Genomic DNA, 19,212 nt, shown 5'->3' on the forward strand with positions numbered 1-19,212 from the left:
GATGAGTGGGTTTGGAAGGTGCTCTCTAAAGAGCCTTCGTGAGGTGCTGCAGTGCGTATTGTTCTTATTACATGGAGTTCTTCTGTGTGTCAGTGGCAGAGGGAGTGGATGTTTGTAGATGAGGTGCTAATCATGTGGGCTGCTTTGTTCTGAATGGTATTGGGCTTCTTGAGTGTTGTTAGAGCTGCAATCATCCAGGCAAGTGGAGCGTATTGCATCACATTCCTGACGTGTAGCTTGTAAATGGTGAACGGTCTTTGCAGAGTCAGATGTGAATCATTCGCCACAGGATTCTTCATCTCTGACCTGCTCTTGTAGCCATAGTCTTTATGTAGCCAATGCTGTTCAATTCCTGGTCAATAGTAATCTCCAGGTTGTGGGAGATTCAGTGAGAGTAATTTTATTAAATGTCAATAAGCAATGTTTCGATTCTCTGTTATTGGAGATGGTTATTGCCTGGCATCTGTGTGGCTTGAATGTTGTTTGCCACTTCTCACCCCAAGGCTGAATATGATTCAGATCTTGCTGCATTTGGACATGGAGTGCTTCAGTGTCTTGAGAAGTTGCGAGTGCTGCTGAATATTGTGCAATCATCAGCAAACATCCTTATTTTTGACCTTGTGATGAAAAGAATGTCATTGATGGAGCTACTGAAGATGATTGGGCCTCGGGCACTACTCTGAGTAACTCATGCAGTGATATCCTGGAACTAAGCTAACTGACTTCCAAAAATCACAACCATCTTCCTTTGTGCCAGGTATAGTCCAACCAGTGGAACCCCTGATTCCCATTGACTCCAGTTTTGCTAGAGCTTCTTAATGAAGTACTCAGTCAAATGCTGCTTTGATGTCAAGGGCTGTGGCTCTCACCTCTGGAATGCTGCTCTTTTATCCATGTTTGAATTAAGGCTGTAATGAGGTCGGGAGCTGAGTGGCGAAATTGAGCATCAGTGAGCAGATTATTGGCAAGAGTATGTTGATAACCCCTCCCATCACTTTACTGATGATCGAGCATAGAGTATTGGGGCGGTTAATAGCTGGTTTGGATTTATCCTGCTTTTTGTGGGCAGGGCAAATCTGGGCAATTTTCCACATTGTCAGGTAGATGTCAATGTTGTAGCTGTACTGGAACAGCTTGCCTAGGGATGCAGCAAGTTCTGGAGCTCTACTATTACCAGAATGTTGTCAGGGCCCATAGCCTATGCTGTATCCAGTACATTCAACCCTTTCAGTCCAAAGATGTGCAGGTTAGGTTGATTGGCCATGCTAAAATTGCCCCTTAGTGTCCTGAGATGCATAGGTTAGAGGGATTAGCAGGTGGATATGGGGATGGCGCCTGGGTGGGATTGTGGTCAGTGCAGACTCAATGGGCCCAATGGCCTCTTTCTGCACTGTAGGGTTTTTATGATTCAATGATTCTTGGTATTACAAGGAATGAATTGAATTGGCTGAACACTGACATCTGTGATGCTTGAGACCACCAGAGCAGCTGATGAACCATCTACTCGGCACTTCTGGCTAAAGATTGTTGTGAATACCTCAACCTTATCTTTTGCGCTAATATTCTGGGTTTCTCCATCGTTGAGGATGGGGATATTTGTGGAACTTCCTCTTCCAGTGAGTTGTTGATTCATGGCTGCATTTGGCTGGGCAGCAGAGCTTAGATGTGATCCATTGGTTGTGGGATGATTTATTTCTGTCTATTACTGCAGTTTATGGTGTCTGATACACAAGTGTTGTAGCTTCACCAGGTTGATACATCATTTTTAGGTATGCTTTGTACTACTCTTGGTATGCTTTCCTGCATGCTTCACTAAACCAGAGCTGATCTCCTGACTTGATGGTATTGGTAGAGTGGAAAATAAGCTGAGCTGAGTCGCTAGCCAAGTTTCACACACATGAGGATGGCCTCAACTGGGATCTTGGGTTCATGTCCCACTATCTGTAACCCCCAGATCTGTAACTTGCCCGGGCTTGCAAAATCTCACTAACTGTCCTGGCTGGAGACAATACACATCTCTTTAACCTGACCTTAATCCTCACTCCACTCATATTCTCTGTACATTTAAGAATTGATTACCTGTAAAGACTTGCATTCCAACCATTATTTTGTAAATTGAGCTTGTGTCTTTATATGCCCTATTTGTGAACAGAACTCCCACTTAGCTGACGAAGGGGCAGAGCTCCAAAAGCTAGTGGCTTTTGCTACCAAATAAACCTGTTGGACTTTAACCTGGTGTTGTGAGACTCCTTACTATGCTGCTACTGAGCCATTATTGGTGAATGCAATTGAATGCTTTGCAGCAGGCTGGAAAGATCACACCCAATGTCTGGGAGCAAGTGCTCTGAGCAGAACACTTCAATTCAGATCCAAAGACTTCACCAACTGTCACACCAGGTGTTGCAGACACTAACATTATAGTGTTTAACAATACAAACCTCCAAACACTTCCGTTAACTCAACAGCAGCCAATAAAAATTAATCAGCAATTTATGTGAAAACAGTTGATGGTCCCTTTAAATAGTTCTATAGGGGGTCTGAATGCATGTTTGGCTGTGTGACATTAAGAGAGCATATTTGATGAAGTATTGGGGTCAAAAATCACACAGCTGGAGTCAAATCAGTGTTAGATGCTGATTGACATCATGATCTGCTTACTCTGCACACTTCCAATACATCCTCCCAGTGCTCACTAGATATTTGTGGAAGGCTAAATTTAAAGTGAATGTCACTAATCTTTCAGGAAAACCTGACCCACATTTCATTATGCAGTTCTGAAATACATATTTGATGTGTTTGAGCCTATTTAAAAATATTTCCATTATTCGTTTCACAATTTAAAATAATGAGCCTAGGAAATTAGTTTCATTTATTTACCAGTAGATGCATGATACCATCTAAGAGAAATTCTTTCAAAATGCAATGCTTTATTTTGACCTCATTCATTCCATACTCCCAATAATTTGAAACTGTAATTGGCTTCATTGGAGAAACTGGTTTGTATTCAATTATTTAAGAAAGAAGAATGATCTTGGTCCAGCGCATTTGAAAATGACGAGGCAATTTCAAGTCTCTTCTAATGAATGAAATTGCCTATCTGTTGGTGCTGGTGATTGAACTGTCTCTTTAAATCATGTTTAATGAAAGACATTCAAGACATGAGACTGTTGCAAAAGCTTCATTTTCTTTTCTGTCTGAGGTAATAAGGTTTTAGAATCAGCAACAATGCTGGAAGATGCAGTTCTTGATTGCAGATTGACATCATGTTGGGTTCACTGACTAAAACAAAATCTAAATAATTACTCCACTGTAGATGTGTAGCATAATAGTGTGACACTTTCTAGAGTCAAATTAAAAGGACATCTGCAAATTGTTATGGTAGATTTCAACATTAATATGTTCTACAAATTACCATTTAGGTAAATGAAGAAGCTGCAAAGCTTCATATTTTGGTTCAATTCCAATGTAAGCTTTTATTAAAATTTGCTGTTGCACATAATTACCATACAATTATTTTAGCAACATTCAATGTTTTGGAATTATTTACTGGAAGTTTCTGTTTATATCACATTGTGCACAATAAAAATATCTTCAGATAATTAAACATGAAAATATTTCTAATTGTTGCAGGCTGAAAATAGATGATACTATAACCTATATTTTGATGAAGACAAATTAAGTCTAATGTCTCTATAAAGTTATGATATGAAAATAAGTTTCAAGATGTCATATAATGCATATATTTGAATCTTTGATTTCTGGATTTTCTTTTTCACTTTGTTCATTATTTGCACAATTAGGCTTTGAAATTGTGATTATTGGTGGAGCAGATCTGGGATGGAGGAAATTGTCCCACACTTAGTATCCCCAATACCATCATAATCCTGGGGTCAGACTGCTTGGTGGGAAGCCATTGAGCTTCCAAGTAGTTCTGGTCTGCCTGCCTGGGTGCAACATCAGTTGCTGCGAGACTCTTGTGAGATGGTTTATTCTTCTAGAAATCTCAGCAGTTCAGACAACATTTTTGAAGAGAGAAGCAGAGTTTATTTCTGATGAAAGGGCATTGATTTGAAATGGTAAGTCCTGTCAGGATTTCCCTGCCACCCCCTGTGATGAGTTTTCTGCCAGCAGCTCACCATTGGTCGATGAGTTGCCCAGTGGCATGACTGGCAAGGCATGGAAAACGCCATTGTCTCCAACAGGACCGGTAGATTCCACCACTGGCCATTGAAAGGCTGCCTCTGCTGGTGGAAAAACTGCCACGTGGGGGGGTGGGGCCAGAAAATCCCAGCCTTTACTTCTCTCTCCACAGATCCTGCCAGACCTGCTGAGTATCTCTAGCATGTTTTTGTTTCTGTTTCACATTTCCAGCATCCACTACCAGCTGCTGCTGTTGGGTTTATATGAATAAGGGTGATCTGCGTTCCTGAAAATCACCTTTTGGGTTAATATGCTCCCTAACCTTCTAACTCCTGATCTGTGTGAATGAACATTACAGTTTTAGGCTGAAAGGCATGGATTTTCCCAACAAACTGAAAAATGGTGCAACCCTGCCAGATCCGGGTTCTATCCCAAATTCTAATCAAACGTCCCCCCTGCAAAATTGCTTTTCCTGGCCTAGAAGTTTGGAATTATAATCTCTACTTGGTATGTTTCTAATCATTTCATGATATATTTTTATGATGAAGGGGTAACAACAGCTAATATAACATTTTTCTTACAGACAGAAATACAAAAGCACATCACAAAGGTAAGGCTATTTATACACACTTATTTTAAAGCAACTTGAAGTATGACTTGTGTCCTTTATTTAACATTTTCAATGTTGAATCATCCTCTTCCAAGAAACTTTTGGATTACGTTACATTTAGAGAATTCGGATTGCTTTGATGTGTATTACAAAACTGAGCACTTTGTAGAATGTATTTTGTGAATATATCTGTGAGCATTTGGCAACAACACACTTATATTCTTTGGACAATGAAATATGCTATAGCATCAATACAAGTTAAAGAAGAAGTGATTTAGTGTATTGTTCAGTTAAAGGCATTATGAATAGATTAATGTAATCTCATCCATTAAATTCACACTGTTCTTGATCTGCTTCCATGAGATCAGTGGAAAGGGCTCTCTCTGAATGATGGAAGCCGCCTCATGAAAAGTTATCAATAGCAACAGATCTTGCTTCCGTTTGCTCCTTACAAGTCAATCAACATAAAAGGAGCTGGGGGCAGGAGTGAAAACTTCCTACGTCAGGGGATTTGAGCATTTCAACCTTCAGGGTTGACAGTGGTACACCTAGTGAGACAACATGTACCACACAGCTGAACAGGTTGCATCTTAATGTTCACAGCCCTGGAAAGAAAGGTTGTCCATTTAAGCTAATATATAAATTCAGAATCGCCTGCAGTGAGAGGTGGGTCCAGCATCCTCTCTCACATTAGATACCTTCCGACTGACTTTCCAATCTCTCTATCAAGTGTCCTAGGCATACTGTTAGTGGCATGGGTCCTTGCCATTTTCATATCAGGGATCTCCAGGACTGTAGACACACTGATAGACTCAGACTCAGATAATCTAAATCAATACTTCTTAACATTTGCGTTGGGATGTTCCTGTTTGCAGCCTTTTGGTCCAAACATTTTATACAGTTCCTGATTGTTGGATATTGCTCACAGCTGTGGATGGGGCCGAAGTAGCAGTTAATGATAGACTGGCTGCTGCTGCTTAGAAGCATAGCATGTTATGGTCCCTGTTGAGTTACTATGTCATTCTGATGTCTTTGACCTAGACAAGGGATGAATGAATATGAATCAATATACCTTACAGAAAGTTGGATTTGTCTACTCAATTGAATGATAAACACAAAGAGTGAATTTTATCTTTAGATATACAGTTGATGAGCACATTTGGAATATTTCTCAAGGAAGGTCTCACTGATGATACTTGTGATGTTGAGGTTCTGCATGCAAGATTTGACAAGTGCTTGGAAACAAAATTGGGAAATTGCTGGAACATCAGCTCAGATCTTGTCATGCAATGGTCTAGTCTGTAGTTTCAGATCAATGAGCATTGGCATGACTTGGAGCCAAGCAAGTGGATCTCAAGTTGAACCAGTTCATTGCAGCACCAGTGTGTAAAGACGAGCATGTCAAATGTCTGCCTATTCAGGCGCCATCTGAATGTTCCCATTGCAAGGAGAATAGGGGTCTATGTAACAGTGCCACAAGTTATGTTTCAAATGAGTAATTTATACATCTGAGAAGTCAATCAATCAATCTGTTGTCATCCTGAAATAAGTAGGGGCTGCATGTCTCCTGCCCCAATTACTCTGAGATATTTTCCTGGACCTGGTTCGTGCTATATAAATGTACGTTGTCATATCCTCTTGATGAATATCAGAGGTTGTTGCACAGTGACCTGGTTAGCCACTTGGGCGCAAATTTATGACGTCAATGCTACATTTTCAATAAAATCCTGCCAGCTCTTCTGCTGTGTCCAGTGTTGAATTAAATGCAGTTATCATCATTTTGAAACAGAGCATCTATGAGTTTGTTAATGTTCTGCCTATGTACATCAAGCAACCCTCTGTAATTTAAATCAATGAAGCAGTCTCTATGCTCAAAGTTCACAACCTCATTCTTGAATAAAATAATTAAATGATTTACACATTGCCACAGAGCCACATGACGTATTTGCATTAATTTTACCATTCTTATTTTCAACTTGAGGATAATTTTTCTGTAAAATACACATGAGGGATTATTTTTAACAACACATTTTGGATTATTTTCACTTTCGTAAAGTACTATAACCATTTGGCTAATGAAATGTATTAGAGCAGTTAACAAGTGTTCTACCACAAATTAATACATCCTAAACTTATTGACAGTTATTTCTTTGTTTCTTCTATTCCTTTGTTTTTTTTTCTTGCATTCCAATACCCTTTGAGAAGAAAACATTTGTAATTTTAAGTAACTTAAATGATGCTGATCTCAAATAGGATTTATTACAAAATGGTCACTTTGTGATGGTGTAGAGTTAAAAACAAAGAAGCAACGTAATGCTATGTCCCAAAGTGCTCCACAGCCAGTGAAGCCTGTTTGTACATGTTAGGAATCCAGCTTCACTCAGTGGTAGCACTTGCTGCTGAATCAGAACGTAGTGGATTCAAATCATGCACCTTATTCATTCCTTGAAGTCACTTGTGACTGGAGGTGGTATGGCTGGGGTTGGGACTCATTATGCATAATTTAATGTAAACTGTGAGGATCAAGAATCAAGGTCAGGTCAGAAGAAGTTAAGAAGGTAAAATATTGTTGATGCTGGTAACCAGGAACAAAAGAAAAAATGCTGGAAATCCGCTGAGATATTTATTATCTGGATACGTGGGAAATGGATGATGCCAGTTTGTCAAAAATGCCTGTCAACAGAGTTCCATTTGCCATCAGAATTCAACACAGTACCATGAGTTAATATGCAAGTTTTCAGGAAGTAAAGAGTAATATTCTGTTTACTTAAAACATAAAGTATAAAACAATACAGTATACAAGTGTGGATTCTGGATAACTTCATAATTATTTCTGGTTGGTAAAGTGATGATTTATATTAGGGGACACTCCAGTTGGTACTACTGGAAAACACAAGATTTACTCCACACAGCAGATCTGGCAGAACATGTGGAAGGAGAAATAGAGTTAATGTTTCAAGTCAGAATTCCTGATGCAGTTTTTGTGTAAGACTTCATGACCCTGATATTTTGTAATGTTCTTCTGATTCCTGTTGTATATCTAGCAGCAGAGCAGAAGCTAGTGAGTAAAAGGTAAACATCAGAAGCCTCTATGATGCTGATATAATAGTGATGTCAGGTCACGGGCAGAATATTCCTCTCCCTCCACAATATGTTTTGCGGTGGTGGGAGGCGGTGCGCCGCTCATTGTTGGCAGAGTCTTATGGTCTTGCTGTTGTCAAAGGGGTTTCCTATTGAACACACCCATCACCATGAGGAAACCCGCAACGCGAGTGCGCTGTTGGCAAGACCACACAATTCTGCCAGCATAAATGCCAACAAGGTTTCAGCATGTGTCTGGAAGAGAAAACAGAAGGAGGAGAAGCTTCAAACTCTTGTAGAGGTCCAAATGTGTAAATACTCGTAAATACTTTATTGTAAATAAAGATTAATGGTTCTTGAGAAAATACAGACTTGACCAGCATACTTTGGGAAAATAGACAATCCTGAACCTCTTGTCTAAACCCCAGCCGTACACACAAACAGAAACCTCAAAGAGCTGGCATAAGTAGCCATTTCTTCAAGAATTCACCAATGTCTACTGCAGTGGTTCAAAACCTTCTGTATGCCATGGCACACCTGTATACTCTTAAAAACATTATGATGCACATTTCCAACTTCTCTGACTTCTTGCCTCACTGAGAACTTGTTTTTAACTTCCTCCTGTCCTCTCACCTTTTTTTTAACCTCTCCCTCTGTCTTTCGCTTCTCCCAGGGTTTTTGCGCCCCTTTTGAATTTTTGCTTTTTGTGTGGGCATATGGGGCCTTTGTCTTCAGCTCCAAGTCCCATTGGTCATGTGCATGGACCTGACCAATGCAAAAAAATCAAAACTACGCATAAGTGGCTGTTTCCCAATCGGCGCAGGTATGGGAGGTCCAAGTTTCGTCAGGTCCTGAAGATGCCAGCCACAGAACTGAAGATGAAGGTTAGTTTTAGTCTAATTACATGGATTTTGAACCATTTTGAATCTTTTGTCACGGTGCACAGGTTGGGAACCACTGGTTTACTGGACATCTCCAACAGAAAATCTAAGCTCTGATTTCAAACCTGATGCTATGTTGACAGATCTTTTATACAGGATTCAGGGTTATGGCAACATACAATTAGTACTACAGATAAATATTGACATTTTTCCTATGGATTTTCCATGGACAGAATTTGACGTAGGAATTTTCAAATAATTTGACATGAAATGTTGCAACTGATGCAGAGATTTTAATATTTGGTAAAGTAGTTTAGTGGCGAGATTTTGTGGCCTCGCTTATCCCGAAACCGTAAAGTCCTGCCCGAGGTCGACCAACCTTCCCATCGTCTGCCCTTTACCCGCTCTGATTCCTGTGGCAGCCAGGGCGGTAAAATTGTAGCCTAGATTTTAAATTCTCCCTGTTACATTGTCTGCTTCCCCTTCCCTCTCCTCTCCCCTTCCATCTGAACAACAACTACTTGCATTTATATAACATCTTTAACATTGTAAAACACTCCGGCGTGCTTCACAGGAGCATTAGCAAACAACATTTGCCACTGAGTCACACAAATAGGGGAGATTACTGAAAGGTAGATTTTAAGGAGTGTCTTAAGGGAAGAGAAAGAAGTAGAGAGATAGAAAATTTTAGGGAAGGAATTTCAGAGCTTTAGGGTCTTGGAAACTGGAGGCCTATTCACTAATGGTGGTGCAACTAAAATTGGGAATGTACAGAAGGCTAGAACTGGAGGAGTGCAGAGATCTCGGATGATTATAGGACAAGAGGAGGTTACAGAATTAGGAAGGTATGAGGCCATTGAGGGATTTGAAAACAAGGATGAAAATTTTCAAATTTGCTGGAGAGGGAACCAGTGCAGATCAGCAAGACAGAGTAATGGGTGAATGAGACCTGTTAGAAGTTAGGACATGGACAACATCCAAAACTTTGTTCTCCAGGTATGGTAGAAGATGAAGGGTCAGCCAGGAAAGCTTTTAAATTGTCAAAGCTAGAAATAAAAGAGGGTTTCCTAGGAAGATCAGCTAAAGGAGGATTGACTATGATCATACAGAGATGGAAGTAGGCAATTTTGGTGATTAAGTGATGTATGGTCATAGGGTCATCCCAGGATCACAATCATTCATGCCAGTCTCCTTTCTGTTCCACAAGTCTTCCTGCATTTCCTCATTTCCCTTCATTCTCAACCTCCTTTCTGACAGTAATCCAGATGCAGTTTCACTATTGTGAGCAAATTGCAGCAAGAATTTGTTACTTTTATATTCTACCCCTTGCAACAAAGACCAAATTCCATTTGCCTCCCTACTTATTTAATGTACAAGAATATCCAGATCCACCTGTAGTATCTCTCTATTTAAATAATATTCTGCCTCTATTCTTGCCAGAGTAGACAATGTCATATTTTCTGACATTGTACTCCATCTGTCAAATTTTTATCTGGGCACTTAACGTATCTACATCCCTTTATAGACTCTTTGGATAGAATTTTATCAGCATATCTGCCCAAGGCCAACAGAGAATGCCTGGAATCGGGGTAGGCCTGCTGTTAAAACTCCGGTCTTTGTATCCTCCTCACAACTCATTTCCTATCTGTCTTTGTATCATCAGCAAATTTGGCTGCAATACACTTATTCCCTTCATCCAGGTCATTAATATAGACCGTAGATAGTTGAGTTCTCAGTACTGATCCCTGAATTGCGCCACTAGTAACAATTTGCCAACCTGAAAATGATCCATTTATTCTGATTCTCTGTTTCTTGTTAGTTAGTCAATCTCTATCCATGCTAATATATCACCCCTCAACACCATGAGCCCTTATCTTGTCCAGTAATCTTTCATGTGGCACTCTATTAGAAATCCAAATCAAACTGAGTCAGGAAGGTCAGATGAGACAGAGGCTATTAAATGCAAGTGAAGGTAAGTCACTATGGAATGTCAGTCTGCTGCTGATTACTACTCTGAGGAATTTAAGGGCCTGTGTGTAACAACGTGGTTGTACTTTTTGAAAATTCATGTATATATTAATAAAGCAATGATGCATCCAAGAAATGTTCCTTTAATTCTAAAACCACATGTACATTTTTTTTTAAAAAAGCAATTTCTTTAAACTTGTTTTGAGAGGACTAATTTCTAACAGGATCTACCAGAGGATCAGACTTTTGAAGTAGTGCCTTGTTAGTCTGAGTGTGTCTAAAGGAATAGAGGAAAAATGTAAGGAAGTGTTGCTGCAGTTGTACAAGGCATTGGTGAGATCGTACCTGGAGTACTGCGTTCAGTTTTTGGTCCCCTGATTTGAGGAAGGGATGTAGTGGTGTTAGAGGCAGTTCAGAAGAAGTTCACAAGATTGATTCCAGAGATGAGGGATTTGTCTTATGAAGAGAGATTGAGTAGTTTAGGCCTATAATCTCTAGAGTTTTGAAGAATGTGAGGAGATCTAATTGAGGTATATAAGATGATAAAAGGTATAGTCAAAGAAGACTTGGAGCAGATGCTTTCTCTTCTGGGCAATCTAGAACAAGAGGTCATAAGTTTTAGGATGGGGGTAACAAATTTATCATAGAATCATTCAGCACAGAAGAAGTCCATCGGGTCTGCACTGATACATTAGAAACAACAGAACTCCCAACTAATCCCATCTGCAGCACTTAGCCCATAGCCTGGATTGTTGTGATGTGCCAAGGTCCCCATGAGAAATTTAAAATAGAGACGAGGAGAAACCACTTCTCAAAAGTTTGTGAATTTGTGGAATTTGCTACCTCAGAGTGTGGTGGATGCCAAGACATTGAGTAAATTTAAGGAGGAGATAGACAGATTTTTAGTTAGTAATGGGTTGAAAGATTATGGAGAACAAGCAAGAAAGTGCTGAGGCCGAGAAGAGATCAGCCATGATCATATTGAATGGTGGAGCAGGTTTGAGGGCTCAATTCCCTACTCCTGCTCCTGGTTCTTATATCCTTACCTAATTGTTGGATTAATAAATTCAGGACTGACTTTCAATAGAATTCAAAATAATTCTCAATGGCAGTAAATTGGGATGCAGGCAACCAAATGACTTGCATTTCATGAGCTTTTTTGGAAGATTATAATAAATCTATTGAATTGAATACCACATAACCCTAAATAATATGAAATAAGATGTCTGTTAACTTCTTGGGATCAATCACTGCCTTTTGTTATTTTGTTTGAAGCTTTAATATCATTCATTGCAGACGTCGTGGAAGTAGCCTCTGCTGAACATCTTGCTTAAAACAATTGTTTTCTTTCTTAGTGTTGTTAGTATTCAAATTAAGCGGGTCATTGTAGATGGATCAATAGATAAAAAGCCCTTGTGCACCTCAGTTTTAAAACATAAGATACATGACAACAAGTGTTCAATGGATTTCAATTAACGCATAACTATCTGCTGACCATTCTCGTACATCTACAATGTGTAGACCAATTGCAACAATCTACTGACCATACCATTAATTCTGAAACGAAGAAGTAATTATGCACATCACCTGTCGCGGGCTGGATTTCCCACTGCCAAAGGTCACAAATGTCTGTAGCATATATTTGCACCATATTGTGACTTCCACACTCTGGAATCATCCCTCCATATTGAATTTAATTGCTGGGTTAATATAAAAGCAAAATACTGCAGATGCTGGAATTGGAAACAAAAACAGAAAAATGCAGGAAAATCTCAGCAGGTCTGGCAGCATCGGTGGTGAGAAACTAGAGACAATGTTTCGAGACTGGAAGCTCCCCTTTGATAGCTCAGCTGGTACAGCAGAGGACTATAGATCCTTAAGTAGCTGGTTCAATTCCAGCTCGAAAGAAACTTGATATCCACTTTTATGGGCGGCACAGCGATTAGCACTGCTACCTCACAGTGCCAGAGGACCTGAGTTTGATTTCCAACTTGGGTTCCTGTCTGTGCTGAGTTTGCACATTCCCCTTATGTCAGAGGTACTAGCTAGGGTAAATGCATGGGGTTATGGCAATGGGGCCTGGGTGGGATTGTGGTCAGTGCAGACTCAATGGGCCGAATGGCCTCTTTCTGCACCGTAAAATTCTATCAGGGCTGTTCAGAGTGGGCACTGAAGCTTGTGGGACAGGATTGGATTCGCACCATAAGTGACAGCATGATCAGGCTGGAACACAGAAGTGAGCATCTGTCAATTCTCCATTCTTTGGAGATATCTGAAGTAAGTTGCATGCAGCCCAGATTCCTCTCCCTCCCTTGCACTTAACCTTGTGTTCTGTGTTGCAGGGACAGACAGATGTGCTGGGGCCATCTGGCATCGGAATCCTCCTGCTACTCCCACTCATCCCCCCCATGACAGCTTGGAAGACTCCTCGGAGAAAGCTGATGAAAGGATCTCCGAGGCTGACACCAATTTTGCATCAGCTTCCACTTTGCAACTCATCATCCCAGAGACACTCACATCAATGGGTCAAGTTAGTGGGGAGGCATCTGGGTCACTCTCTGGTGCACGTGACACATCTGCCAATGTACATTGGGTGGAGGAGGAAATGTCCAAGGCCTCTGGTTCACAGTGAGGACTCAGCTGGCCCCAGGCTACATGCTGGGCCTCTATGATCACTTCTCCCTCAGCTGCTGGAGATGTAGCAACAGAGCCAGGGAATGCAGGAGGGACTGACTGCAAAACTAAACCAACTGTGAGACTGTGCGGAGGAGCCCAAAGCTTTCAGGTGGACCATCTATTCACACAGTCTTCTGTGATTCCCAGGCCAACACTGCAAGGATGGAATCTACGGTGGAAAGCCTGGGCAGGAAAGCCTCACCATAAGTGGTAGGGTCAAGCGATGGCCAAGTCACAGCTGGCCATGGCAGAGTCCCAGAGGGCCCTCGCTGAGGGCCTCAGCAGGTTTCTCAAGATTCTGAGGCCCATGGCTGACAGGCTCGAGAGCTTGCAAGAGACCCAGCAGGACAACACTGAGATACAGTGGGCTATGGCAGCAGCCTTTGAGAATGTGACCAACTCAGAGGGTCATGACTGAGGGACTGCAGAGTGTGGCCCAGCCTAAGATGGCACGTGCTGCTGCCGTTGGCAAGTGGCCAATTACTCAGAGGGCCATCATTGAGGGCTCACCCAACATGGCAAGAACACAAGTGTCATGCAGGACTGGCAGGGCCAGGTGACACCAGAACTTCTGGAGCTCAGTGCAGAAGCATCACAGTCCCATAGATTGATGCAGGTGCCCACAGGGACCCTGAGAGATGTGTCAATGCCAGGATGCCAATGCCCGGGTGCACCCCTGGCACCCAAACCCTTGGGTGGCTCCAATTGTTCCCCTTCATTCCAGTAGGGTCAGGCCACTAGCTTCCCGAAAGTGGGGAGTTACTTAAAACCCTGCTGGAATGAAACACTCCTGGCAGAGGGAGAAGCTAGCAGGCCCGGAGACTTCAGGCCTGGGCCTGTTTTTGATATTTAAATGAGATTTGCATGCCTAATACGGCTCCAAAACTGTTTTCCATGTGGTGCTGACAGTGCCGGAAATGTGATGCTGGGAGATGCGCTCTGGGCTGGATGCCTAGTGCGGATCATGCTAATCCAGCCCCGCTGAAATCTCCTGATCTGCTGTACTAAACAATTGGGATGGGAGAATCATCCCCAGTATACTGGCCAGCCTGTGCACTCAGAGCATCCGTGACCTTCTTCACACACTAGTGGATGGATGATTGGGAAATGCCACAAGGGTCCTCACTGGCAGCCTAGAAGGATCCGTCACTTTCACAGCCATCGGGAGTGGGTGCCCCCTATGCCCTGAGGTACCAGGTCCTGAAACAAATGGCACAGATGGCACACTGTCTCTTTTCGGAGCAGTTGGTGGCACGCGATGTCTGACAGTTGCTCAAAAATGACACTTGCGTACGGAACTGCCCAGGTTTCTGCTCCCTCTTTCTTCTACCCACACTGCTCTCCCCAGCTCCACAGATTTTCAATACATGGCGGTGTGGCCCTGCAGAATGCCCCAAGGACTAAGTTCAGCACCTAGCACACTCCAGAAGATTATTTCTTCAGTCTTGTCAGACGTTGAGGGCACACTCAACCACGGCTGTAGTTGTCCGTGGAAGGGACAAAATAGAACATGATCAGTGGTTATCACTTGACTGACATAGCACTGTATGATGCCCGACAAGGACAAATACATATTCATGGCATCTGAGATTGATTTTTATGACATAAAGTGATAGCAGCTGGAGGAAAACCTACATACAACACCAATAACACTCATGCGATTCCGAACCTGTCTAACATGAAAGAGTTGGATCATCCCTTGGTACTACCAATTCTTAGCACAATTTTAGCACCATTACAACTTTGAGGCTGAGAATCTTGCAGGTTTACAATACCGCATCGTTAACATTCTTAGCCATGCTACTATTGCAGGCTGCTGACATTAAAAACTACACAATTGCAGTGATTTCACATGAGACTGCGAAATGGTCTCATGTGAAGAGAATCAGTGTACTGCAGAAAATAACCCAGTACCTACGGAGTGAACTTATAAAATAGATGAAGAACTGGTCCTGTATCGCAGAGTGCAATGAACTGTAGTGAGTGGCATGGTGGCACAGTGGTTAGCACTACTGCCTTACAGCGCCAAGGACCTGAGTTCAATTCCAGCTTCGGGTCACTGTCTGTGTGGAGTTTGCACGTTCTCCCCATGGGTTTCCTCCAGGTGTTCCGGTTTCCTCCCACAGTCCAAAGATGTATGGGTTAGGTTGATTGAATTGACCCTAGTGATTAGCAGAGTAAATGAGGGTGACGGGAATAGGGCCTGGGTGGGATGGTGGTCAGTGCAGACTTGATGGGCTGAATGGCCTCCCTCTATTGCAGGGATTCTATGAACTCACAGGGCAGAATTTTCCTGTCCCACCTGCCACGTGAATCATAGCGGGCGGGATATGGGCTATGCAAAGGTCCATTGACTTGGGGTAGGAATTTCTGATCTTGAGATGAGTGTGGCTGGAAAAACACATTGTTTGCTGATTGCTGCATCACACACACAACTCGAATAGTTATCATGAGAGTGTTTCAGCAACCTGTATTATTAAAGGTGCTGCACATTAGTTAAAAATCTAAGACTCACTCACGGCAAACCATAATAAAGAAATGCATACTGCTTTGGAGTTCTGTAGCTTTAAGTTAAATTCAGTGCTTAATAAAAGTAATAGTAATGGAACAGCCATGTCTATTGTTCATGAAACTAAAGCAGCTATGTTAGCATTTTGGAATTATTGAAGTTGATTACCAACGCCAGGGTAATGTTTTATCCCTGCACCATGTGATCTCTCGTAGACACCAGTTCAAGTTCTGCCGTGTTGTTGCCAGGTTACCATTTAAGTATTTTCCTACAACAACAAATCCTGTTGAACCCTTTGAGAAATAGGATAGCATTTTGACTACAATAAAAATGAAAAAGAATATGACCACTGATTTTATTTTGCACAACAAAATGTTGTATATCTATAACAGCCTGCTCCCAACATTCAAGTTAATAGTCCAAAATCTTTTACAAATTATTCATTTTAGTAAAGTGATGCGAGGAGACATAGAGTGAGGGGTTAAGTCATTTGATGATTACGCAATGAAAATACACAAGATGTATTTACGATTAAAATGTATTGACAAGTATATATAGTTGGACTAATGGATTTTGCAATGTGGAAATAGACCATCATTTGATCATTTAAGTTAAATTATATTATGTAACCTGAAGACCATTGTCATTTCTGACCTCTGAGAAAGGTTTCGATAAATGCAGTTTTTTGAACTTGCCCATTTAGTGCAATGATCATAAAGAAATAATTGCGTCAAAAAACAACTTAATGGGCTGAATATTACCAGCTTGCCCTGCCCATCGATGAGTGGAGTGAGCCGGTAAAATCACGTGAGAGCCAAGAAATCAGGATCACTCCCGATTTCTCGGCTCCCACGATTTTATGAGAGCCGGATTTCCGGCAAGGTCAGCCTCACGCTGGAAATGGGTGAGAGGCTGAATAATTGACTTAAATATATTATTATGTGAATTTACTTGTGTTTAGTGAGCCTGGTGCTCAATTGTCCAGGCTCACTTGCCTTTATGGTCTCACCCAGGAGAGGTTCTCTCCAGCAAGGAAAACATCTGCTCCCCATGAACAGGTGTGTTGGCCTCACCGGTGGAACTGGATGGCATTGAGGCCCCTGGGGAGGCTGAGGGCAAGGAGGATACCATAAGAACTAAGAGCAGGAGCAGGCCATCTGGCCCCTCGAGCCTACTCCGCGATTCAGTAAGATCATGGCTGATTTTTTTCATGGTCTCAGCTCCATTTACCCGCCTGCTCACCATAACCCTTAATTCCTTTACTGTTCAAAAATGTATCTATCCTTGCCTTAAAACCATTCAATGAGGTAGCCTTAACTGCTTCACCAGGCAGGGAATTCCACAGATTCCCAACCCTTTGGGTGAAGAAGTTCCTCCTTAACTCAGTCCTAAAACTCCTCCCTTTTATTTTGAGGCCGTGCCCCCTAGTTTTAGTTTCGCCCGCCAGTGAAAACAGCTTCCCTGCTTCCATCTTATTTATTCCCTTCATAATCTTATGTTTCTATAAGATCTCCCCTCATTCTTCTGAATTTCAATGAGTATAGCCCCACTCTACTCAGTCTCTTCTCATAAGCCATGCTCTCAACTCCGGAATCAACCTCATGAATCTCCTCTGCACCCACTTCAGTGCCAGTATATTCTTTCTCAAGTAAGGAGATCAAAACTGTACACAGTACTCCAAATGTGGCCTTATGCAGCTGCAACATAACCTAGCTGTTTTTAAAATCCATCCCTGTAGCAATGAAGGACAAAATTCCATTTACCTTCTTAATTACCTGCTGCGCCTGCAAACCAACTCCTTGTGATTCTTGCACAAGGACACCCAGGTCCCTCTGCACAGCAACATGTTGCAATTTTTTACTATTTAAATAATAGTCCATTTTGCTGTTGTTCCAACTAAAATGGATAACCTTACATTTACCAACATTGTACTCCATCTGCCAGACACTTGCCCACTCACTTAGACTATCGATATCCCTTTGCAGACTTTCAGTGTCCTCTGCACACTTTGCTCTGCCACTCATCTTAGTGTCAACTGTGAATTTTGACATACTACACTTGGTCCCCAACTCCAAATCATCTATTTAAATTTTAAACAATTGCGGTCCCAACACTGATTGCTGAGGCACACCACTAGTCACTGATCGCCGACCAGAAAAACACCCATTTGCCCCTATTCCTTGCTTTCTCTTAGTTAACCAATTATCTATCCATTCTAATACATTACCTGTAATACTGTGCATCCTTACCTTATGTAGCAGTCTTTGGTGCGGGACCCTGTCAAATGACTTCTGGAAATCCAGATACACCATATCCACAGGCTCCTCGTTGTCCACTGCGCTTGTAATGTTCTCAAAGAATTCCACCAAATTGGTCAAACTTCGTGAACCCATGCTGCGTCTTACCAATGGGATAATTTATATCCAGATGTCTCGCTATTTCTTCCTCGAGGTTAAGCTAACCGGCCTATAGTTTCCTGCCTTTTGTCTATCTGAGCTGCACTCTGGGGCTCCAGCAATGATCATCCTTGAGCTGCCTACAGTATTGGCAGTCACCATCGTTCCTGCTGGCATTGCCAGTCCAGATACTTGCCAGCTTCAGATTGACCAGCAGCTCTCGGGAGTAATAAGTGCTCATGCAGGAGCGTGGAACCTCAACAGCAATAAGAAGATTGCCCGACTGGGATTAAATTCCGTCGATACTCCAGTTGTGGTCTGCCATGACCATTAAGTTTCACCAATGACATCTTAAGTTTAAAGAGAGCTGAGTATTGATGTTTTTCTGATATCCTCACACCCTTTATCTTTCCTCCTGTTTTAAAAGTAGTAATTCAGGTGGTTCAGTGGATGACAAATGCTCTTTGGTAGCTTGCCTAAAAGGCAATTTTTTTTTTTGAATGAGAAATATTGTGTCAGAGTGAGAAATCATAAACACTGCTTGGCAGGAATCAAAACATAGGAACAATGAACAGGAATTCTGGCTTATTTGTTTTTCCCTATAAACTGGGACCTAACTCCCCCTCACTGCTGCCTCTGTTGAAGTCAACCTACTTTAATTATCAGTCTAATCTGCCTCTTCCCAGACTGTATGAATCAATAGGTTAGGATTCTCTGAACAACTGGATGAGAAAACACCAATGTTGTAAATTGTTTTACTTTGGAATGGAAATGACAATTTAATTATACAACTGTAATTATCAAATACAGCATGATAATTGAAAAATTATTTCTCATTGCTGGATATTATTCAACAGTCATGAAATTATGCCACTAGACGGCACTCTAAGTGTTATGGTTAGAATTAAGTGGAAGAGAAGTCAAGTATTAACTGCAAACTTGCATATCGAG

At 41.7% G+C, this 19,212-nt stretch overlaps 1 protein-coding gene across 6 annotated transcripts in view; it reads left to right on the forward strand.

Annotated features, from left to right (window-relative positions):
- pde1a (phosphodiesterase 1A, calmodulin-dependent) overlaps positions 1-19,212 on the forward strand; it is a 555,040-nt gene that overhangs the window by 170,697 nt on the left and 365,131 nt on the right. For 5 of the 6 annotated variants that reach the window (XM_080198871.1, XM_080198872.1, XM_080198874.1 and 2 more), the window contains exon 4: positions 4,724-4,750. The exons of the other annotated variant lie outside the window; for it this stretch is intronic. In XM_080198871.1, the coding sequence (XP_080054997.1) occupies positions 4,724-4,750 (27 nt within the window). The remainder of the gene's footprint in view (positions 1-4,723; positions 4,751-19,212) is intronic. 6 annotated transcript variants of the gene reach the window in all.

The sequence above is a fragment of the Carcharhinus amblyrhynchos genome, chromosome 11 (assembly GCF_965287045.1).
Source record: "Carcharhinus amblyrhynchos chromosome 11, sCarAmb.v2.hapA, whole genome shotgun sequence".
NCBI classification, from domain to species: Eukaryota; Metazoa; Chordata; class Chondrichthyes; order Carcharhiniformes; family Carcharhinidae; genus Carcharhinus; species Carcharhinus amblyrhynchos.